The sequence below is a fragment of the Bombus pyrosoma genome, linkage group LG11 (assembly GCF_014825855.1).
Source record: "Bombus pyrosoma isolate SC7728 linkage group LG11, ASM1482585v1, whole genome shotgun sequence".
Lineage (NCBI taxonomy): Eukaryota > Metazoa > Arthropoda > Insecta > Hymenoptera > Apidae > Bombus > Bombus pyrosoma.
In genome coordinates, this window is record NC_057780.1 from 7114708 (window position 1) to 7140570 (window position 25863).

Below are 25863 nucleotides of genomic sequence, written 5' to 3' on the forward strand. Positions count from 1 at the left end.
GTTTTTTCTTAGAACCACACATTCTGTTTTACTTAAAAAAAATGTCATCTTTCGCTTGGGTATGGTAAGAATAAAAAAGCAGTAAGTTTCGAGTAATGAGATACGATTCGAAGAAGGCTCGATATGGTACACTCGCTCAAATTTACCCAAACTCACTCAATTTTCTTCAAGTATACTCAAATTCAGCCGAATTTCTCACAGATTTGTTCAAACTTTCTCAAATTTCCACAAGTTCGCTTAAATTTGTTCAAACTCGATCAAACTTGCTCAAACTTACTCAATTTTTGTTCAAACTTGCTCGTATTTACACAAATTCGCCCAAATTTACGCAATTTTACTCAAGTTCACTCAATTTTGTTCAAGCTTGCTCAAACTTGCTCAATTTTTCGTTCAAACTTGCTCAAATTCACGCGAATTTATTCATATTTGCTCAGATTTGCATAAATTTACCCACAGTCGCTCGATTTTGTTCAAACTTGCTCAAATTCGCGCGAATTTATTCAGATTTGCTCAAACTAGCTCAGATTTACACAAATTTACTCTAACACGCTAATTTGATCGATTTGCTCAAATTACCCGAGAGTGGAGCAGCCTTCTCATCGCGGCAGGCTCTTCAATCGTTGAAGTTCCATTTAGTTTAAGACGGTGATAAGAACTGAAAGTCTGAGCGACGACGAGGTGCCATTTGTCGCACTTTTACGCTCGTTGAACGCTGAAAACGTTCGTCCACAAAAGGAATTTACGGTCGAATCGCATCACTTCACGGTAATAAGATTATACTGGCTGAGAAACCAGATACTCGATCGTAAACGTTTTGACCGCTCGTCTTCCATTACGGCGGATCTGAAGAAACGTGTCTGCGATTCCGTTACGAGCGACCGACGCGTCGTTCCAAATTGCCATTTCTTTCTTTGTAAGATCGTGAAAGTTCTTGAATGGATAACACCTGGCAGGAAACGATGATTCAAAGGATCCCCGGTAGAACGACGGTTATACGAACCCGCGGCGGAGGAGTACGTCAAAGACAAACGGAGAACCCCTGCTACGTTACGATAAACGTTGAGACAGGAATGACGGTTGTATCGAAAGATACCTAGGTACTCAAATAACATCGAATAAATCGAATAAAATCGAAACAAATCTTGGTTCTTCACGCGTTCTTTAAACAGTTGATCGGAACTTACTTTCTGGATACGCCTCGTATCTAATAAATTAAGTATTTAAGTATCCAAATATGAGATTGACACCGATGACTAGCGTAGCTAATAAACATCAGCTAACAATTAGTGAGATAAAAGAAAGATCGAAGAAAGAAAGGAAATCATTAGAGAAGACGACGGTTTCATACGCACCAACCTAACGAAAATAGAAAAAGAAATGACTATTCAGAAATGAACAGTAGAATGGTCAATGAAGACAAAAGGGAGAGTTTCTCTCTCTCTCTCTCTCTCTCTCTTTCGATTTCTGATATACTCGTGTTGTAGTAGTAATATATAAGTACTCGTACTGATACACGAGGCGAGTCTGCGTGAACCAGGCGACAGTGACGACAATCAACAACACGTGAAAACACACGGGAAACTCTCGAAGCCGACAGTCCACGATTATACAGATGAATGCAGACAGAGTTCGGTATTCGGTGGTCGACCAGCGTCGAGCATGCACAATGATACGTCGTTTTCGTGCCTCGAGGCGTTCTGTCAGAATCATTTCGCCAGCAATCGACGACTTCCGGCCATCTATAGGCCCCAAAGGCGTTCTGCCTCAAATCGCCTCCACGTTCTTCGTAGCGCACGTGCCAATACATGCACCTATTGTTATTACACTCTTCGTATAATCAGTTTTCTAAATAAATATAGTTAGTTATACGTATAGTTGGCTGTCAAGCATAGCGCGATAGTAGAAAGTTTCGTAAAAATATTCGAAAAATCTTACGAGGGACGCTAATTGGTTCTTATCTTCCTCGAGCTTAATTTTATATTACAGTCGTTGCGAATTTCTAGCTGGAAAATCTCGATTATTTTTACTTCAAGTATTTTATGAAATCTTCGTCTCGATCTTTTTGACAATTTTTTACTTTGAAACGTTTCAAGAAAAAAGGAATCTTCTTATACGCGTATCTTCTTATATATCGTAAGAAGAGACTTCTTAAACAATTGGAAAACTTGCAAGAGAAACTCGATTGAAACGAACGAATCTGCTCATTTTAGAGGTTAGGAGATTCGTAAGAACATCTTTGTCGAAACGAGTCTCTCCTTAAGCAGTTAACTGTATTCGACGAGTATACTCGTCGCGAAGAAATGACAATATTTCCTGTTTTCGCGAGCTCCGTCGGTAACAAAATTTAAATTAAAACCGTCATTTCACTACAGCTTAATCCTGTATTAGAACAACCACACATACTCTGTGATTGACGAGTATACTCGTCGCGAAGAAATGGCAATATTTTCTATTTTCGCGAGCTCCGTCGGTAACAAAATTAAAAACTAAAACGGTCATTTCACTACAGCTTAATCCTGTATTGGAACAACCACACATACTCCGTGTTTGACGAGTATACTCGTCACCGCTTGTTTCTTGCCACAAATTTTAGCTGCGCGCTTCTCAAAAAGGTCGCAACAGCTAACTGGTTAACAATTTGGAGATTTCTAGTAAAAATTCCATCAAAGAGAGACTGGTTAGCAATTGAAGAAAATACAACTGTTTCTTCTTTTTCTTTAATCTTACGAACGAACAATTTTCAACGATCTTAACCAACCAGGATCTTTAACCTGTCCGAAACGTGGATCTGATTTTTGTTTGCCTTTAAAATGGAAGTCGTCGATTCCGGCGATGAAAGAAGCCACGAACACCACACTTAAGCTTCTCCCATGCGAAGTAAATATCGTAAGGGTACTTACTGTTCTTCTTGTACAGCAGGATCTCGAATTGATCGTGAATCTGGCCCTCGAGGCATTCCTCGATCCTGGCGATCGTATCTTTGTCCGTCAACTCCCCGTACATGAATCCGCAGCGGCAGGACTTTTGCATAACCTGACGGCAGATTAATCCACTTACATCGCTATCTAACGTATTCGTCGTTGAAGACGACGAAAGTTTTAGCGTACACCAGTTTTTATGGTTGGATGTTGGAATTTGGCCAAAATAAAGAAAGGACGAATGTATAAAATTTGGCAAAAATATTCAAGTATGAAGTGACAAAAAATCGGGAGTCAAAATTGGCAACAAGTTTAAATGAGAAATTGAGACAAATTTGAGGCGAGGAATTGGCGACAGCTTCGTGCTCGAAATTGACGAAAGTTGCGAAATGAAAATTCGTTGCGAAAATGGTGAATTAGGAATCGGTGAAAATTCGCGAGTCAGAAACCACGGGATTCTGCGAGTGATAGTCATCAAGAACTGCTTTTTATCAGGAACAATTATTAATAAAAAATTAGTAAAAATAATTGCGAAAATGACGAATTAGAAATTGGTGAAAATTCGCGAGTCAGAGGCCACGTCGATTATCAAGAACCTTGAAATAGAACTTGGCAAAAATTTGGCACAATTGGTGAAAGTTTCGTATTGAAGATTGGCACGAGTTTTAAGCAAACAATTGGCGAAAATGTTGAATTAGAGATTAGTAAACGTTTGGAAGTAAGAATTCATCAAATATTTCAAACTACAAATTCCCCCACTACTCCAACTCGAATTATCTTTTTATCGCTTTCCATTTAAAAAAGGTTACCGCGAATACGGAGAAATTTATTAGAAAACTTTGAACTTTCAACGTCTCGGATTGCATTAGATGCACTTGCTCGAGATATAAGCGAACAATATACCATATTTTTATATAAAAATATTCGTACGAAAAGCGAACGAAACTGAGATATACATTCTTATTAAAAAACATTATTTTTATTAAGAAAAATATGTCTAAAAAGTCAGAGAGCAACTTTATACGCAACGACTGAATATCCCAACGTCTGACTTTACATCTACCAATTCTCCTACCATCGAATCACCATACATAGCATTTCCTACCATATTTCGACCGAGGAAACCGAAAAGAAGCCAAAGAAATTCAATTTCGGCTCTCAATTACGCTACGACCATCGCATCTTTCCAAGAACGAATGCCATAAACATTTCCATTACGCTTTCACGCGTATAATGGAAATCGTACGGTGGAATCAAACGCTAAATTCGATTCATTGTGCTTCGGGACGTTTCTAGCTACGATAAATCCAACGTAACCTGGTGAATTTAATTCACCAGAGGACGAACTAAGGAGGAGAATTGGTAATTAAGCGAAATGAGGGAATCGTCGTGAGATTAGGTACACGGTGAATGTTTTTTCGCGGCGTGTGTTATCGGGAAATTAGATGGAAACAGGGCCGCGCCAGGTGCGACGAACTACAATCGCGTTAAACCGGTTACGTCCGCGCTAAACGACCAGGATAATCCGATTATCGGGCGTGATTTTCGCGAATGAAATTAGTTTAAAAGTTGAGCTAGCGCAGCGCTTCCTCAAGCTATGAATCGCTCGTACGGCATCAGAATTAACAGAGTTAAGCTGCGTTTGCATTGGTTCTGTCGCTGGATCGAGCGACTACGTTCCAGTTGTTCGACTAGAAACCGTTCCGTGTCTACGTTATCACAGTATTTGTCGAACACACGTGAAATTTGGTAGACTTTAAACGGTTAACCGCGGGAGTTAGCTTTAAAAATCCCTTACGGGATTGAAATCGAGCAACGACGAATATATACGTCGAACACTGGGCAAACATTCCTAAGCGTCGCTGTTATAAATTTCACGAGAAAAGTAAAGCTAGACGAGGGAAGATTACAGTTTTATTCGATGAAAAAATTAACAATTCGTTGGAGAGAGAAAGGTGTTGTTATTAAAAATGTAGAAATTGTCGAAAAATAATAAAGTAAAGTGCAGAAAACAATTCGGGAAATCAGCCAATGTGTTGGGGAAGATAATCAACTGAATTTATAAAAAGCAGTACATTATACGGAGTACAATACCGAAGAGGATAATCAAATAATCAGACTTTTTTTTTGTGTAAAATACATCATAGTTTTACTGGAAGAACGAAGAAAACTAGATGTAATGTATATTACTTTTTACCAAAATTTTGAGCTTTTATAGTAAATGCTAATTTTCTATTTTACACGACGAGTATACGCGTCAGCCGTACCGAAGCAAAGTTTTGCATTGACGTATATATACGTCGAAGGAAAGTTTTACTTTGACGTATATATACGTCGGACGCAGTTAACTGGTTAATGGCATTGGCTAAATCGTACTACTCATTAGCCAGCATTGGACGTCGAGCTACACGATTCCAGTGACACTGTTCTCGACGGCGCAGGTAAAGATTGAATTGGAAAGAGGATCTTCCATCCAGTCGTTGCACTGGATTACTTACTGGAATGACACATTCAGCCAGCACTGGATATCGAGTCTACACGATTCCAGCAACGCTGGAACGTTACCCGAATGTAGATTGAAAAAAGAACTTTCGATCGCTCACTGCAACGGAAACACTGATCGCATTATACCAGTTACGAACCAGTGCAGGATTGGACCACTGGACTGTACTGGAACGCCACTGGAGCAATGCAAACTCAGCTTCATGGTGCGGTGAAAATATCTTGCAGCCGTCAGAGACCGGCGAAACGAAGAATGTCAATCATCTGTCAATCAGCGATGAAGAAGAATTCGTGAAACTATTAATCGATACAGGTGGACGACGACAGCTTTTCAAAAAATCTTTCAACTACTGTAGATTTCTGCTTGGAATTAGCGTAGAAGTTTCAACGATTTCTAAAATGGTCTTAGACACGCACGTAACATTTGATACGAAATATCTGTGGCGAAACGACGTACTCGACAATCGACGATTGTCAAAATCGAAATATCGCTAACTCCGAGGTATGTCGAACGTCCGGCCAAAATGTAACTCCTCGCGCGAAGATGAACAAGCGTATTCATCTGGTCAATACGCGAATCTAAATTATAAACATAACAAGCTATGGTTTAAAATCGAACAATAATAATAATAATAATAATGTAATAATTTCATTTGTTATCGATCATCGTTTCCTTTTGCATGTCGATTCCGTGTACTGTATGTTTCTATTGCGTAAAATTTTTCTAGGCAAATTGGGTTGGCGGACGAAGAAAGTTTAAGAAGCGCCGAACTAGCCTGCAAAGTCGCTGAGAAAATGGCTGATATATGGGAGTTTCGCCGAGGTATTCCGATACGGCGGTGAATTCGTGAGGCGAGTCAGAAAATGTTTAACCTCTGAGACTTTTTGGCGTTTCTCACTCTTTCTTAGCGCGCTACGAGCTTCTCCTCACTATCGTTTCGTACGAATTTTGCAGCTCTCTGTTATCTCCGATGACTTTCATGAATTTTCATCGCATTTTCATCGCTTCAGGTATCGTTTCGAATTAAAAAAAACAAATTAGCTTATTAGTTTTCAATAAAGAATTAGATAAATCGAAGTGTTTTTTCCTTACTATACAGGGTGTCTCGCAACAAAGATACACGAACGTAAAGCTATAGACATTTATGTTTGTGTGTGGAAGCATCTTCCATCTCTATCGGTGTAAAGTTTTAGAAACAAAGAAATATTAGAATTTATCGTTTCGAGATCGAATCTCACGCACGAGGACAGCAAACATACATCGAAACTATCGTACTATATATACGTGTCGATATATAAACTTACATCAACGTGTACCACAAACACTATGTATCTTGTTTTATTCTCCGTTGAAGAGGAAGAGTGTATCGACTAGCGTATTTGTTGCACTTTATATTTTCCTTAGAATTTTCCAACCAAGCATTTACGCACTGCTATGCGAAATTCTACTCGTATTTTTATCCACACGATACACCGGCCAAGTTTGTATACTAAATTGCGAGCCACCCAGTATATTAAGATTTTACCAAACAACACTCCAAACAAACGTTCTGAAACGTATCTTCTCGTATTTCCTCTTCTCATTACGTTTGCATTCTCAATGAGAATTGATTGTAAAATTCTATCAAATAAAATAAAAAAAAATTACGTTTGTATTATAATTATAAAAATATAATTATCAATATTCTAATATAAAAATATCATTAAAAAAAAATAAGAAAAAAATATCCCGAACAATTATTTCTCCGTGGAAACTCGATTATCGTAGGTTTGGTCGATGGAACAAGTTTGAAAAAGAGTGGAAGGGGTAAATTGAAAAGGTAAGTCCGGCCGCGAAATGTTCGCCGTGGGACGAAAGAGGCTTAAGGAAAGCGGAGAACAGGCTATTTACCTCGGCACGATTATAGCCAGAGATTTTGCAAAAGCTTTCGTTGCAATAGACAATAGGGAAGTCGACGATCTGAGCGTTCGCCAGGAGAAAACTGCTGTCAGCTGTGAACAGAAAAAAAGAACACACGGAAAGATTAGCTCGTGTTTTTCCCATTCTTTCCTACAATTAGAATTGGAAGAAGAATTTTATTAAGAAATTATATTCGAGATGAGGAGTTATTTAAAAAAGAAAAATCGTTCCGACTTCTAATCAAAATTTCTAAATGAAATTCAACATAAATCGAGAGAATAATTTTTAATTAAATTCTTCTTCCTTTACTCATTTTCTTGTCAGTATAAATCCATGACTTTCGCGTAAAATGAATTACAGTCGTTTAAATATACATCGGATCCATGTTTTTTCGATCGGTACTTTGTTTTTTATTCGTATAATCTCAACGAAAAATAACGACAATTCACGACGTTTCCTCTACGTTTCATTTTCATATTAGGTTGGCAACTAAGTGATTGCGGAGTTTGTCAATACCACCTAACGACAAAATCCGCAATCACTTAGTTGCCAATCTAATGGTATTCTCGAATAAATTTATTTAGACTAATTTCAGATAATTTTCGAATACGATATAAAAGATATTACAGAAAGAAATACGAAAGTACTAATAAATAATAATTCTATTAAATCGCTATTGAACAAAGTTTAATATACCTCTACCTCGTTAATCGGTGTATAACCTACAATAAATAAGATGGCGTGCCGGTACTTTTTACAGCCACTGTAGAAAAAGAAGAATGGTAGAAAACAAGTTACTTTATCGAGTCTGTAACCTGCTGGTCATAAATATTGCAACATCCACTCGTTACGTTTATTGTTTACGCTTGAACCTCTAACTATGTTACATTATTTAGTACTTAAAAATAAGACGAGTAGAAAATAAGAACAATGGGAAGCGTTCGATCCATGCCAAATATCGGCAATTCTCGTATCTTTGTTCGTATATTTATGAGTGGCAGTGTATAATATTTCCAACATTAAAAACGTATCCAAAGTTTGAACAAGACACGTTTTCTCTTCTGTATATTAAAACTGATCTCACTGATTTACTCCTCCACAACTTTAATACACGTGTGCCTTAAAAATATTTAAAAACAAAACCTTGCACGTAGCCGCTGTAGGGAGATTTCCACCGACGATATAAAATTTTCTTTTTTATTATTCAATTTGTGCTTTACAATTTGTCCAGCTGGACATTCGGTAAATTTTTCTAGCTTTATTGCTAACCAACATGTGGATAGCTACCCCTACCGTTGTACCATTTTCGAGTTTGTATATTTTATGTCTTTAGTGAGGTCAGTGGGGTGTTTTCTTTTTAGTCTTCTTTCTATGAGAGTGATATGAAATTAAATTCATTTTTTCCTCTTTTTTTTTACTTTCTTATTTACTTAGATATTAAAATAACACCGTGATATCCTAATCCGTATTTATTTAGCCGGCGACGTTTTTGGCACGTAATAAAGCCGGAATAATAATAACGACGACGATTTTCCGCATAGCTGGCGTGTATTTTCCGTGGAAATTCCAACCTCTTCAGCCAGCCCGCTCGGTCAGGTTCCCTCATCCACTTATTCGCTGGCGGCGCACGTACCGCATTAACGAACTTTATACCTTTATTCGAGCCGCGTCTACCGAAGAAAAATCGTGGAAATCGTCATTCACGCGTTCCCTCGCTCCTTGATCCAATTCCCGCTTCAAGTTCATTTGAAATTCCTTTGATAACGCGGCTCTACGACTACGTTAACTCGCCAGAGTAGTCGGACACTCCTCGCGTAGAAAACCTTCTTACGCGGACAGTTACTGAAGTTTGCATACAGACGCTTATCGAATTTTTCGTGTCTCACTTACTTTTCATAGTTACACCGAGAACGCCGTACCTCGTCGATTTCAACCAACTCGAAGAAAATAACTTGCCAAGCGAACAATGTTCCGCGCTAATTTTTCCTCTGCAAGTAACCACAGCTCGAGCTTAGTTTCCCAGATGCTCGCAAGAATCTTCGATAAGATTCGTGTTACGATTATATTTTCACGTGTACGCTTCATTTTCGAGCAGACAATTAATTTGTACAGCTGGACATTCAGTAAATTGTCTTTGATATCGCGTAGAAAACAGGGAGAAGAATATGGTTTGGGCTGGATCAGTGTCCGACCTGCTGATGTTCTCTCGGAATAGAAAGAGGAATGCATGAATGATATATAATAGAAATATATCTAAATAAGTGTAAGTATAAGCTGCACCATTTGTGCATGTTCCTAGAAAAAGGCTGTAAGGCTGAAAGATCCTTCAAATTGGTTTAAAGCTAAAAAATACTCAATGGTTTCGACGACTAAGAAAGCTAAACACTAGAGAAGATGTAGAGTTTTGCTAGAAGTGAGAATCGCTCCAACACGATCGATATTGTTGTTTCAATCTAGTGTTTTTATCTAGAGAAAAACGCTTGCATGAAATTACGGCTCCCTCGAAGCCATCTAACTTTTGTTCGAAACGTTCCCGGTATCAATTACGATTACTTTTACAGATGTGTTCATAGACGTCGATTTAAATTGGACAGACTGTATATTGTGAATATTTCAAGGTTCTCAATTGAAAGAATCGGTACGTATCGTCGATACCGTGTTTTCGTTGAGAACCTTGAAATATCGACAGTATCGTCGATAAAACAGTAAGCGACAACGAGTATACTCGTGGAACACGGGTTACGCATGGCTGTTATAACGTAGAAGTTGTAACGAGAAGACGGTTCTATTTTTTAATTTTATCACTGCGAGTCACTGCGATTGCTAAATTGTAATTTAAACGGCAAACTATGACTACGTTTTACGCATGACGAGTATACTCGTCGTAACACAAAATATTGTTTGCGAGCACTTTATAGGAAAGTTACGCGAGAAACATGAAAAGTCAAATGAATCAGACTTTTGTGTTGCTATTTTAAAAGTATTATTTCGTTTCGAGTACACAGTATCTTTCGAAGATTAAGTTTCTCACTCTTCGAATTTGATACTTATTTTGCTTCGGCTCACTGAATGCGTCACGTGAATCCTTTGTATCGGTTCGTATCTCGAATCAATTCTTATGCGACACACTATCGCGTTTATCGTTTGCCCGTAGATAAAAGTTCGACAGCGTGAGACCTGGCGACCTCTTCAACCGAACAATACGTCCTCCCTGACCAATTCATCTCTCACGATAATATTAGTCTACTACCTTTAGGTTCCGTCTTTTTGTTACAATTTTCTCATAAAGCGTTCGCAGAACTACGTTTATGTAACGTTTCCTCCTTGTTTCCATTCGTAGAACAAACTGGTAAAGTTTGGTCGTTTAACACCGAGACACCCTGTACATATTTTGATAACACCTATCCACTATATTTATGCTCGTCTTGTGGTTAATTTTCTTCGCGTTTCGTTACTCGTTGCTATTTTCCTGACTTTCTTTCCTCATAGTGTCTCTCTTTCTTTTTACACTTAAACCACATTGTTCAAGTTTACGAATATTCGTTGATACCGAGACACCCTGTATAATAGAAAGGAAAACACGTAAGACGTGTGTAAAACACGAGTTCCATTCAAATTACCTTCACCGACAATAGCTTTGACCGACAATAGCTTTGACCGACAATAGCTTTGATAATAGCGTCAACTGGCTGCTGGCATTAGCACAGCAAGATGCTAGGGGATTTTTCTTCCTAGATTTATTGCTGCGGGTAGTTGATGGCCGGCCTGATCAGGAAAGCCAACCCAGAACCAATACAGAGCACAAGCTGGCTAGCGATGAAATAAGTTTCTCTTCGATTTCAGTTAATCAACGTTAAGTTTCCGTGTAATTTCAACGCTCGAAACGATATCAAATCTGTGACAGACCACAGTGATGGTCAGTGTGTCAGGTTTGAGCTAGTAATTTTCACCCCTCCCTAATTACAGTAATAAATCTACACAAATAAAAATCCTTTTTCACGCCCCTCTGCTAATACTGTCAGTCGGTAAAAGCTGTTGTTGGTGAAATCTGGCGTATGGGACAAATTTCGTGTCGGTGAAAACACGAACAATAAAACACATTGTACCTGTTACGATGATGTTAATTAAGGGGAAAATTCGATCCAAAGAAAATCGTGTAACGGAAAGATAGAGATATTTCATAGGTAGAAAGTCGCTGACACTGAAATACGTTTGAAAGGAATAAAAGTGCGGTCGAAGAATGTGCAACGGAAGGTAAACTGAGAGAAGATTCATTCGCGTATGGTTTGCAGGCTGAGCGAGGCCGAAGAAAAGGTCCTTGAACGTGGGCAGACAAAAGAGCGAGAAACCGAAAGTGTCTAAAAGAATCTGGAAAGCGAAAGTTTGGCAGAAGACACGAAGCAGACAGACTTTTTCTTTACGAAGCGTTGATTGGTCGGAATGTTCCATCTGTGCTGCAACTACCGCATTCACTTTAACCAGTTAGCTGTTGCGACCTCTTTGAAAAGCGTGTACCTGAACTGTGTGGCAAAAAGTAAGCGACGACGAATATACTCGTCAAGTTTTATCTTTTTTTTAACATGACGAATATATTCGTCGTAACACAAGGTATTGCTATTTCTTCGTGACGAATATACTCGTCAGAAATACCTAATTGGTTAACGATGTATAGAAACAGAATTATGTGATCAATTCTCCTCTCTTTTTCTTTGCCAAAGGAAAAGTAATCCGTTCGATTATAATTTCAGATGAATTTTACATATATGTATATATATTTATGATTCAAGACAATTAAAATTTACTTAAAAAAATAGAATTGCTTTTAGTTTGAACGAAATCATTCTAGAATAATAGTGAGACGATAGAGCGAGAGTAAAGCGTAAGCGTTCTTATCAAGCGAGAAATATTTATCGGTGATAAATAATCGATAAATTCGATAGAAAACGAAGGTAAGGAAAATCTCTCGACTACCTGATAATTTCATCCTCGTTTCTCGGAAACGGTTAATTCCATCAACGAGCCATGAATGGGCAAGAAATTATGAAATTCTCGAGTTCGCTCTCAACGTGTACTATAGAAGCGCGCTGGTCAACGTGGTTCTACCGGAGATTCGTCCGTGGTGAATTCCCATTTAAGCGGGTCGCTCCTTTCACCGACTCTGCCTTAATTAAAGTCGATGGTTTTTTCACCATTTCTCCGCCGGTCGCCATTACGAATCGCTAGGGAATTCTCGAGCCCGTACATCCTTCGATTGCAAACTCTTCCACTGTTTTTATCAACTTTTAGATCATTGTATTAACTGACCAAGCAAAATTACTAACCAATTAGCTGTTTCTGACGAGTATACTCGTCACGAGGAAATGGCAATATCTCGATTATCACGGTAATAAAATTCAAAAATAAAACAATCGTTTCATTGCAACTTAATTCTGTTACAACAACCACATGTACTCCGTGCTTGACGAGTATACTCGTCATCGTTTACTTTTTGCCACACATTTTAGGTACGCAATTTTCAAAGTTTTCAAAGAAGCCGCAACAGCTAACTGGTTAAATCGATGACGTTTATCATGTAATTTGCTGTTAAACGTTATACGATATCATTAAATTGATGATGTTTACGATGCAGATAATTCATGATTGCATATTAATAGTGAACTGTTCACGATTGGTTCGCTCCACTTTCGTGAAATTCTTCAAAATTGACTGCCAAAGCGCTTGATCGATGCTCATCCTATACAGGGTGTCTCATTCTAACCCAGCCACGTAAATATCTCCTAAATTATTACATTTTTTTTAATATCTATATTGGACTAACGACTGCTGGCTCTATTGTGTCAACTAGCAAATTCGACGGCGTGGATATCACTCGATAGTATTTTCACTCTATTTTCATATACTATACATAACTCGAAAAAAAGAAAAAATGTTATTTCTTTCAATTAAAACTTGTTCTGTTTCTGGTTATAAAACTTGTTGCTGTTGGTGACAAATCTCATGTAGGTGGCCTTGGAGATTTCGAGGTGATCTTTGTCTTTCTAAATGGAACTATATATTTCTTTATACAGCGTTCGATGCACCTTTTAATTCTTTACAAAAAGGTGTTAGTGTATTTAGATCGAAAAATAATCGGTTCAAAAGTTATTTTAGCTTTAATCTTGTAAAACTTACCATATGGAAGATAAGGAAAGATAATGCAGTGCTTTCGTCCTTGCAGTGTTTTCCTTATCTTTTGTACACTCGATTCGATGAAATTAACATTGAAACATCTCTTAAACTAAGCATTTTGCAGATACTCTGCAGTTGGATACTTTTCTGCAGAGAATGGAACACAGCGTGTCGTAAAACGGTGTATGGAAACATGGTGTATAGTTCCATTTAAGAAAAGGAAGGTCATCCTGAGATCTCGAAAGTGCCTCCACCTAGACAAATCTGCTGATCATCGTAACACATCTCCCTTGAAAACGAACAAGTTTTATTGGAAACATCATACGTTTTAGAGTAACCTATAGTTCATGAGATATCTGCATGGGTTGATTAAAGCCAGGGGACACTCTGTATATAATTCGGCTAATTTTTCCTACATTCTGCTTTATGCATCTAGCGGAAGATTTGGTGAATGAACAGCTTATACGATCTTATTAAATGAACAATGTTCGATGACGTAATTTATTATTAAACGTTCTATGATGTTATTAAATGCAACGATGTTTATGACGTAATTTATTATTAAACGTTATACGATGTTATTAAATTGATGCTGGGTCACGATGCAATTTATTATAAAAGCTTATATGATTCTATTAAACCGATCGTATAAATTCGATATTTTAACGAACACGAAGCAGCGAAGGGAAAAGAAAAATTTTACTCTTCAAAAACACCTATCTGCAAGAAGCGTTTCCTACGCTTTTGCGTGTACAAATTTGCACGCGTTACGCATAGTTTCACGTGGTCGTTGGACAAAACACGAAACGAGTCCACCCGCTCTTGCAATTTTCCTTCATTTTCCTCGACATTTGCCATTTTCTCGCGCGTTTACAGGCGAAAAGACGATAACGATAATCGTAGGCGTGCACGGGTACCCGTGCACCAGTGCTGCACGCAACGCGAGCAAAAGCTCGATTCTATAACGTTGGTACCGACGCACTCTCCTGACCTGGCTCGTTCGATGAAAACGGGTCAAGGCTACGTGCACCAACCCTATGCAACTTTCTACGCGGCTAACCCACCCACCTATTATCCTCTCGACCATCTGGTTGGAAGCACTCATTCATGCACCTAGTGGGAGAATTTCTACCCTCCTTAAGACGCAAAATAATGTCACAGACCCGAAGTAACAGTTATGCCAAACATCGTTTCGCGGTAAGTCATGGTGAGAAAGTTCATTCTTATTCGAACGGAGGCCAGTTATCCAGAAATCTGAACGAATTTCTCAGAAAATCAAACGATCAAGAGATATTTAGCTTTTAATTGTTACGATTACGAGTAACCATCGTCAAAGATAGAAGTTTAATTTCACTCGTCGCTAACCAATATAAATGATTGGAATTTTTCTTCTCTTTTATTTGTTTTTTTTTTTTTTTTGTTACCAATAAACATTATCGACAATAAGAATTTTATTTTGTTTAGCGGTACTCTTTATCGACGGCGAAAAAATTGTTTTGGTCAACGATAACCATTACTAATGATGGGAATTCCATTCTAGCTACCGGTAACCGATACAAATGAGCAGAATTTTTCCTGGTTACCAATGATCGTTATCGATCAGCAGAATTTTGTTTTGGTTACCGATAACCATTATGGGAGACGAAAAGAATGTTTTCTTTACCGATAACCATTACAAACGATCAAAATTTTTTAGATTACCGATAACCATTATCAACGATGGAAATTTTATTTTGGTTACAAATAATCATTACAGATGATGGAAATTTAATTCTGATTACCAATAACCATCGTCGATGATCAAAATTTTCTTTTCGTTACCGATAATTATTATCAACAACGAAAAATGTTGTTCTGGTTACATTCGACTATTGTCAATTGTCGTTAACATTACTGGCGAGTAGTATTCATTGAGTAACAGCTTTCTTTTTTGCATTTCAAACTTGAACATTCGTTATCGTCAGAGCGCAAGAAAAAAGACAAAATTTGTTTATCTCTCTTAAAAGAATCAGCGAAAGAAATGAGAGTGAGAGTGAGAGAGAAACCAAGTGGACTCTCCTTTCGACGATAAATTGCATGATAATTCACAAGCACTTCAATCAGTATAGGAAATCGAGAATTACAAGGAAGAGAGATGTCGACATCGACACCGAATTTAATGATCTATTGGAAAGAGAAGTATGCGGTGATATCACGTGTAGCAAAATTGGCCACAATTTTCACGCGGTACCTGCCACGCAATCCAGCGTGGAAAGAGCATTTTCAGCTCTTAAATTGTTCGCAGAACAAAGAGCAGGGATGCAACAAGAGGCGACGCTCCTCACAAAGAAACCACTTCTAAATAGAGACGAAACGATGCGACCAATTTAAATGTGCATTCGGCAAACTTCGGCTTTGATCGGTGACTTGCGGTAAAATCGCAGACTTGTGTACTACAGCGAATTTCAAAACTGTGATCTTCGCCATTTTTAATTCGTTTTGTAACTCGTAGTAACGTTCAGCGATTTCGGTGAAATTATCAGCGTGTGTATAATTGCCATAAATCTTCAAAATTTGTCGTTTAAATTTTCGTTAAAAGAACCAGATAAAAATAAATCGAAAAGAGCGATATTCTCTTGTTTCCTTCGCGATTCCGACCAATTGCAATTTTTTCAAAATTTTATTTACGCTATTCGTTTCTGTACCATCTATATTGTTTTATACTATTCTTCTTCATACTACTATTTTGTACATTATATATTATACAAGGACAAAAGAAAAAGAAGAAGAAGGAGAAACGTAAGAAAAAAAGGAGAAGAGGGCAAAAAGGAAAAAATAAAAAAAACGAGAAGAAGAAGATAAAAAAGGAAAAAGAAGAAGAGGAGAAGAAGGAAAAATTAAAAAAGGAAAAGAGAAAGAAGAAGAAAAATATTAAAACACAAAAAATCAACCGCGCCAGGGACAAAACAAAGAAATTTCTAACAGAAGAAACGTATCGTCTAATCATTTCAAACGCAAATACATTTCTTTACCAAATGCCCAGCAGGAAAAATTGTAAAGTACAAATTAAATAATAATAAAAAAAAAGAAAAATACATTTCTATTTCCATGTTTCTAGTAGCGAGACGTATCGAACGACGCTCCTCACAGTTACGATAACGTTTTAATCGTCTCGTCTATCTTGCCGCGAGTCGATCACAAGATAACGAGAACAATGTCTCGCGTGCTGGAACGGTTGACAAGGAGGATGGGTGAAAGAAGACGGCGGAGAAGTCGGCGACGAGCAGCCACTTTCCATCGAGTGTCCTCTCGAATCGTAGCCCAGCGTCTTGAAAGCTTCTGAACGATGCATCCTCGACCAGCGTGTGCCTTCCCGTCCAGGCCTATGCAACAGGAACACCACGCAAGCGAACGATCCTCGAATGGCTTGGCAAACCATTGGCCCGACCAAACGAATGAGACGTTTCAGAAGTTTACGTGATGAATAATACGTGCAACGCAAGAAGGAAACTGTTCCGCGAATTGAATCGGTTGGCTTATGTGCGCGTTGACAAGTGTAGCTGCAAAGATGAACAACGTTGGCAGAAATACTTTACTTGAAATGGAAATATTTCTCGCTCGGAACACTCGAAAATCTACGTGGAAGCGATATAGCGTTTGAGGGAACGCGCTAAGGAATTTGTTTGTCTCGTAGAAAATCACGAAGAATCATTTAAAAGCGAGCTATTTTCTAGGATTCTCCGGTTTGGTTTTGTGGAAACTAGAATTTTGTGCAAACTATATCCTGAGACTTCAAAGGCCATTGGACTAATTTGTAAGCGAGCAACAATGGCGACAGGCCCAATAATGTATCGTCGGTCCTTCAATCAGATAGTTACGCCAAAATGGCCTCCGTGAGCCTACGTCACGAGCGGTTGCCAATCACGTGCGTGGTGGGGCTAAGACAAAAGACGAAGGGACGCTAAGGGAAAAAGACGAATTAACGGTCAGTGTTAGTTGAGAAGTCAGAGAGTGCGAATTGCGTTGTTGAGAGAGTGTGGTCCGTGTGAGAAAGAGCTTTGGAACCGTGGTGATGAGAGTTGCAAATTAACTATTTAGTTGTCTTAATTGTAGTACCTTATTGTATTTAGTACACGTTAACCATCGTTTCATGTTTAACCAACATCTGTTTAATCTATTGTAAATAAACTAATTGTAGTAAGATCCTACGATATTATTTTATTGAATTATGTTTGATCCATTTTATTCTATTACTACAAAAATCCATATTACTACATTTATTACTACATAAATGCATAAAATAATATAAAATCAAAAATGTTGTGCATCTATTATTTCACTTATGAAACGAAAGAAACTTTTCGGACAACCTAATAGATTTCGTACACGCGGATTTATACTCTACATAACACTGCACTTTATTATCTGTTCCATGTAAACTTTCGTTAAACGTACAGCCCAGTTGCAAGGTATCGGGACGCTTGATACAGGCATCGCGCCTATAAAACTCTACGATCGACCCAGATTACCAAGGACTCTATTAATTTTGTTATTTATTTTATTTTTTAATTAATAAAAAAAGAAAAGGTAGTCAACTTTTGCGAGTAGCTAACTGCAAGAATTACCAAATATTTATACTCCGCCAAATAACTCGTTAAACACGGCTAATTGCGGACTGGATAGAACCAGATGATCGACAGAAGGTGATTCTACGTGTGAAAATAAATAGAAAACGTGGAATAAGATTTGTTTATAGGACGCTTCGTTTCCGAAGAAAATAAATTTTCAAATTTATCGTACGCGCGTGCTAGACACATTCCGAACTAAACGTGTTTAAACTCTGTTTTAAACTTAGCGGGGAAAAAAGCTACGTTCTCCACTTACTTTCCACGCGATATCCTATGAATAATTTAGTCCTGTCCAGTCTAAAAATTGACTATGTTCCAATGTACAATCTTTAAACTCGATTTCCCACGAGAATTCACGTTTCGCCCGCTTCTACGCGTTGCTCGACCTGAAACTGTACACTCAAAATCTCTGTATTCTCTTGCATATTTCGATCGTTGGATCTTGCACGCGTTTTCTGTACTTCTGTGGCTCAAAATTTCGCAGAGTAAGTGACGATTCGACGAAAACGAACGAGACAGCGTTATAGCTTCGCTGATGAATTTGTTTCGAAGAAGAAATTGTTCCGCGAGTTGGGTCAAGTCGAGCAGCGTGTAACTTCGTCGTTTCTTCTGGTGTTCGAGGATGGGTGTTGATCGTTGCCAGCTGGATCGTCAAGCAATGATGTATATAAGAACGATGAGAAGCGAACGTCGAGATGCGGTTGCTGTGCCAAATCGACACGACGACGAGGAATAATTGGGCGAAGTGAAACAGGGCGGAAACGAATTGTTGCGATTCTGTAATTTGACGATGGATCGACCGAGCGATTATTTACGAACGTTTCTTTGTTCCAGTTGAGATATTAGCGTTATAAATTGTTGTATATCGTGGAATAATAAAAATGAGGAAGAACGGAGCTGGATAAATGATGGAAGAATTTCTATTTATTTATCTGATCGATAACTTGATGATATACAGGGTGTCTCGTCTTAGTCGACTCACGCGAGTCATATCTCGTAAACGATAGGTTTTTCGAGAAAATGTTTCCAATAGAACTTGTTCTGTTTCAAGAGGAGCGTCGTACGATTACCAGCAGATTTATTTATGTGGAGATGCTTTCGAGATTTCAAGTTGAATTTGGCTTATTTACACGTAACTGTACGTTTCTCGATACGACATTTCATGCAGTTTTTCATTGTCTACGAAAAATGCACGAGATACTTTGGTCGAGATATTTTAACTGTATCGTTGCAAAATTTGTATTTCTTCGTTTAGGACTGGCGCAAGGCAGGTTCAGCGCGTTCGCCGGAACTTGGTCCCGCGGTCTACGAAAATTATCTACGATCATCGATAAGCCAAGAGAGATTTTCATCTCTGGCTATTCTGTCAATAGAAAGTGAAGTAGCAAATTCAATCGATTTTGATGATGTTATCAAAGATATGGTGTCGAAAAAAGCGAGAATAATTATTTAATATTATTATTGGATTGTATTATTATTTAATATTCATCTTATAAAAAATATATAATATGTAACAGTATTTGTAAATAAATAATTCCTCGTTGTAAAATTTAAGTATAGGATTTGAATGTGTATTCAGGCCCCGCAAAACTTTTGAACCCGGCCTCGCGAAAAGTCACGCCGGTCCTGTCTTCGTTTATGGTTTCCTTGTCTTTCGTGCAACCATATTAAAGTTGAAGTATTTATTTTTTAGTTAATTATTGTCCCACCCAAGTACCTGGATGAGGAGAACGTAGCGATATGGAGGCACTGCGCTGTGTTTCCTCGTCCCTCACGATCATTTTTCTGAGATTAAAGTTAAAATTATTGAGATATATATAATTTTGTGTGCTAGACTAGATTAGCCGCGTGTAGTGACACACATATGTGAGTATGAGTGTATGGAAGTATGTGTTAGCAGTGTGGATAGAAGATGGCGAGACAAAGAGTGTACTGAGACACGTGCAAATGTATATCGACGAAGATCCTGTAAATCATTTATTAAATAAATCTAAAACTATTTTAATATAAATCCTAAGTGTAATCTTAGTGTTCCTTTACTTTTATTTCGGCGATTAAGATTCACAATTCTCAACAAAAATATCTTTCACAAATCGATCATTTTTCAACCCAAATGCCCAAACACTTTTTTGCAGAGAACAAAAATATAAAGATCGTGTATAAATAAACGCGTGGTTCCATTTAGAAAGACGAAGATCACCTCGAAATGTCCAAGGCACGTCCACCTACGATAAGATTCGTCATCGTCACAAAATTACCAATAACAACGGGTTTTATAACCAGAAATAGACCAACTTTCATACGAAATGTTTTCTCCAATGACGTTTTTATCACAGCTTGGAAGATATTTGTTCGGTTCAATCCAAACGAGACAATTTTGTGCATAGAAACGGCGGGAGAATTAGCGAAAGTTTCCACTGTTGCGAATCGGAGAGTTGGAATCGAACAGCGTTCGAAGATTATTTGTTCGTTAAATCGCTCGGATTTATTTCGTTAGAAACTGGACGATGTATAGAAGACGAGAAAGATTATCAGCTCGAAGGTATCGGTAAGGCAGAAATGTCGTATCTTGTCGACTCGAGTAAAAATGATCGGTTGCAAGCAAAGTTTCTCAGCTGTTCGGCGTCTCGTGTTTCAGCGGGTGATCCGATTCGCGAGTTTTTAATGCGTTTACCGAGGCAAGCTATGGCAAATCCGATCAGCAAAGCGAAGTGCCTCTTGAATATGGATGAGATTAACGGCCCGATGTAAGAGAACATTTGAAACCCTCCGCCTGCCCCCACTGCGATAAACAGCCCTCTTATACCATCAACTTTTCGATATAGTATACTTTCTAACGTTTATCCACTCTAGCGAGTCTTCCTCCTTCGTTCTGTTACCGGAAGCATATTAGAAAATTTCGATAAGCGAACATCCAGTCAACGAATACAAAGGCAGCATCTTCGACTTTATTAATTTCATTAATATCTCAAATTTATGGTAAATATAAATAATACAAATTTTTGAACTCGATTTTCTGGAAAATGAAACCTTGAACGAAGAAATTTTATTGCATGTTTCGTTATTATTTCGTTTGTATATAAATATAAATATATAAACATAAATAATATAAATTTTGGAACTCGATTTTCTGAAAAATGAAACCTTGAACGAAGAAATTTTGTTACATGTTTTGTTGTTATTTCGTTTGTATGGGCGGTGGCCTGTATATATCAAGTAGAAAAAGAGGGCTTGCTTGTACCGAGAGAGAGAGAGAGGGAAAGAGAGGAAAATTTAGAAATGGAAATAAAGTTAGAATTATGGGAGATATTAGTCGGCGAAGGTTGGGGAAAAAGGGGAATAAAGGCGGAGAGAAACTCGATGTGAAATTCGTTTTATCGCGTACGATCGACGTTGTTCTATTCCAAGCGAAAGAAACGCTGTGAGCGCGTAATTTTCCTTGGAGCTCGCCCGAGTTTTCCTCGACCACCGGTTCGATAACATCTTCGTGAAAATCCTGGTCGCGAGCAACGCGGTATTTCTCGATCAACCGATATGTGTGCTGTTTCGAACACGTTCTATTATTGTCAACTAGAACGATTTAGACCGGATTTATCTAACGTTTCGGCGAAATGCTATTTCGAAAGAAGAAATATTCTGATTCCGCAACATTGGTTCATCTGCTAGAAACTTGCTACTATACAAACGATGGTATAGCAAAAGTATACGAACGCTTACCGATTAGACAATTACTAGGATTAGGCAATTTTTATGAACATGTTGCGTGCGTTGTAAGAAACATCGAGCAAATATTTGTACGTTAACATTATTCGTAAATCGTGTAAGAAAAATAGTAACTTGGTTACACGATATGTAATTCAACATTTTATGATAGAACCATTTTTTTGTTCATTCTGTGTATATTAAATAGAGTGAATTATATATTGACATATTAAAATTGTTATTATGGAAAACTGTTATGTAAAACTGTCATGATTATATTCATAAAATTCCAAGTCAATCTGAAACTGTACATATGGTACGTATAATATAAGACACATTATATATTGACATATTAAAATGTAGAATGTTATGTACATATTGTATGTGTTACGTAAAATTGTCCTGATTACATTGATAAAATTTAAGTCAATCTGAAACTGTACATATCGTATGTATAACATAAAACGGATTATATATTGACATATTAAAATGTGTTAAATATCATGTCCATATTGTACGTGTTACGTAAAATTGTCCTGATTGTATTGATAAAACTCCAAGTCGATCTGACACTGTTATATGTATAACATTAAAACACATTATAAATTGACATATTAAAATGTATTTAATATTATGTACATATTGTACACGTTATATAAAACATTTTGACATTTCATCATTATTTGGAACGACACAGGTCTGTTATAATTATATTGGTTAAATTTCAACGCGATCTAAAAATGTACATAAAAGTTACCAAATATCTACTGCAAACATGTATTTAATAAGAAAAACTATACAATATGAACAGCAATCTTGTTCACATAATAATTATAGAATATGGCTCTGGTAAATACCAAGACCAATATAATTGATATAATTGTTCAAATATTGCTACGATTTCTATGAAATATATTATTATTATTATTATTATTATTTATTATAATCTTTGTCTTTAATTTAGAATGGCTTCCAGCTTACTCTCTACGAAATACTATACATATACAACAATTGCACTAGATATCGTGCAGTTTACTTCACACATTTTCACATTTGCTTCACACTTTACCAATATAATTACGATAATCGAGTTTCGACTTATGATAGCAGCGCTAATCAAATTGCAAAACGTTTCGTCTAATACACCTACTATACTCGTAAAAATCATCTACGAGTGTCCCAATACTTTCATGAGTAGTTATACGTTTATTCTAAATTCTCACGTGTATTCTACGTTGTGTCGCACGTTTATTTAAATTTCTATAAACACGCTCGAATATTTCCACGAGCGAGCCCACGTTCGTGTTCTAATCGCTGCGTCGTGTCGCACGTTTATTTCAATTTCTATAAAAGCGCTCGAATATTTCCGCGAGCTCGCTCACGGAATTTCTAATTTTCCAATTTTCGCGGAATCTTCACGGTCTATTCTAAATTCTATAGATCTTCGAGTATATACTTTCACGAGCAACCGTACGTACGTGTATTCCAACATTTACGAATTTTTTTTTTATTTATTATTTGTTTAAATTTTACAATTTGTCCAGTAGGACATTTGGTAAAATATTATAGCAATATTTACGAATGTTCGAACACGTACCGTCACGAGCAACAGTACGTTTGCTTCTAATTTCTACTGAGGTGATATTGGGTTAAATAATCACTCGGTGTTTAGGTCAACAATATATTTATTAACAAGTGTCTTCTTTTCGCTCTCGGTTTCGCTAGTCAATCTCGCTGCCCGGTTACGACTCGACTTTATCGCTTTCTGGTTCGAACCTAACTGTCGCTCGGATTCGATTCTTTTCTTTTTGTCGCCCCTCAATATCCCCACTACCCACGCGTTTGTTAGGCGTTCGCGACCGTTGCCACGTACGCCTTCTCGAACATTCGGCGGAAGGACCGTTGGTATATCGATGGCTCATTAGGCACTTCGCTTCGGCGATATACATTGTTGCCAAATGTCGCCACACTACGAATGCTCAAGTATGTACTTTCACGATCAACTTCGCGTTTATTCTAATTTTCTACGTAGTGTCCCGCAGGTTGGTTATTAATTCCTTGCAAGCTCGTTATAAACGCTGACGGTGTTTTATCGTCAACAGGCAAATATTTCCTTCCTGGCTGCGGGGCAAACGAGCAATAAGCCCGATAAGATTGGACATCGGCTTACGGACGTGCACCCACCACCACCCACACGTCCCTCCAACAGGCTGATTTATGCGCCGGTTAAACTACTTTCGAGAATCATAGTCGGGGCTTCTGATGGCTAAAACTCGGTTTACGCTCGCTGATCAACCTCGAAGCCTCTGCAATTCGTACCTGCTTCTCGTTTTTAAAGCGAAAAATAAGCGGTGAACAGTCCGCTATCGTTGATTTCTCTCAGTCTTTTTATTTGCTGCATCGACCACACATGTTTATAGAATATTCGCCTACTTTTGATTTATTCGTTTTAACCAGTCAACTGTTAACCGTGTTCTTGACGAGTACACTCGTCACGAAGAAATGGAAATATTTTTCGTCACGACGAGTATACTCGTCATGAGTAAAAAATAGTTAGAATTTGCTATTTAGTGACAACTAAAATATATTGGTAAATTTCAGAATGTTTCGAATATTTCGAGGCGCAGAAATAAAAACAAACAAAAATGGAAAAATGTAAATAATTATTGTGAAGAAATTGTATATGATGTGAACAAAGTAGCTATCACTTCCTTTGTTCTCTGCGACGCATTTTAGCTGCACAAGCTTTTCAAAAAGGTCGCAACAGTTAATTAGTTAAATTAACTGCATTCATAAAAGTATTTACGTACATTGCAACACATAATTATAAACGTTTCTCATGATTTCTCTGCGAAAACATAGATAAACGTATTTTTCTTTTCTAATTCTACATCTTCTTCTTAAGAATTATTTATTTCAATTACTTATCTAAAATTACATTAGAAGCATAGAAATGATCAATTTTTCTTCGCATACACGCATAGTAAATTACGCGTGCGGTTAGCTAAGTCGTAAATCAAACTATGCAAACCTTCAAACTTGCATTCTTTTCTCTCTCTCTCTTTCTTTTTTCTTTTAGTCAAAGATGTCTTTATTTTAAGAATTAGTGCCTCAACGTAGTGTTAGCTTCGATTTCATCATTTTCTATCGCAGTGTATCGATAATTACGTCAGCAGCGTTGCTTAAACGACCGACACGTACATACCCACACGTCACATACATACGTCAATAATCTCGAACGTATTAAACGAGCTCTTGAAACCTGAATTAAACACATCGATTAAATTATCCTCCGTTTATTATTGGGTTGGCAACTAAGTGATTGCGGATTTTGTCAATACCACCTAATGACAAAATCCACAATCACTTAGTTGTCAACCCAATATAACTCGTTTTATATTAACACTTTACCGACCGATAGTCGATTAATCGGTATTTTGTCGCCGATGCTTACCGACCGATAGCCTATTAACTGGCTTTTTATCGACGACGCTTACCGACTGATAGCCTACCTACAATTAATCGGTTGCCATGGCGATAAACAATCTTTCTCATTATATGAGCAGTGATTTGTTATTTAGTATTAAGGTACCTTGCTCAGTTGCGTCAGTTGCGTTGCTTTGTAAGCTCCCACAGTTTTATACCAATTTGAAAAACTTAGCATTCGCGATGAACGAAAAGAATGGTATTGGAGAGTCTAAACCGAAATAGAGTCGGCGCTAGGGAGAATCTGCGCCTGAGTTACCGATCGGACGTGCGTATGCTGTTAAGGTGTGCGGTAAAGTGTCAATCAAATCGATGGAAATCGATGCGAGGATCTACTCGAGAGAAACAAAGAAGTAAAAAAAAGAGAGAGAGAGAGATGAAAGGGATAGATGGAAAAGAATGATCGATAGGGTTGAGCAGAGATTGCTATCTTCTTAGGTTAACGCAATTACGGCCACGTAGCAGAGCTGTAAAAACGGCACCTTGAAAACGACCATTGACTATGCCTCGCGGAAGAAGGTCGGCCGGCTTTAGTTGGCGTTATATTTATCGCTGCGCGTAATCGATAGTTCGTCTCTCA

General features: G+C 37.7%; 1 protein-coding gene across 12 annotated transcripts in view; it reads right to left on the reverse strand.

Moving 5' to 3' along the window:
* Nucleotides 1-25863, reverse strand: part of LOC122572855 (potassium voltage-gated channel protein eag) — a 149945-nt gene that overhangs the window by 42934 nt on the left and 81148 nt on the right. For all 12 annotated transcript variants that reach the window (XR_006318578.1, XR_006318579.1, XM_043738425.1 and 9 more), the window contains 2 exons: nucleotides 7312-7412; nucleotides 2901-3033 (listed from right to left, as the gene is read on the reverse strand). Coding sequence is in view for 10 of the 12 variants with exons in the window: in XM_043738425.1 (XP_043594360.1) it covers nucleotides 2901-3033; nucleotides 7312-7412 (234 nt within the window). In the remaining 2 variants the exon portion in view is untranslated. The remainder of the gene's footprint in view (nucleotides 1-2900; nucleotides 3034-7311; nucleotides 7413-25863) is intronic.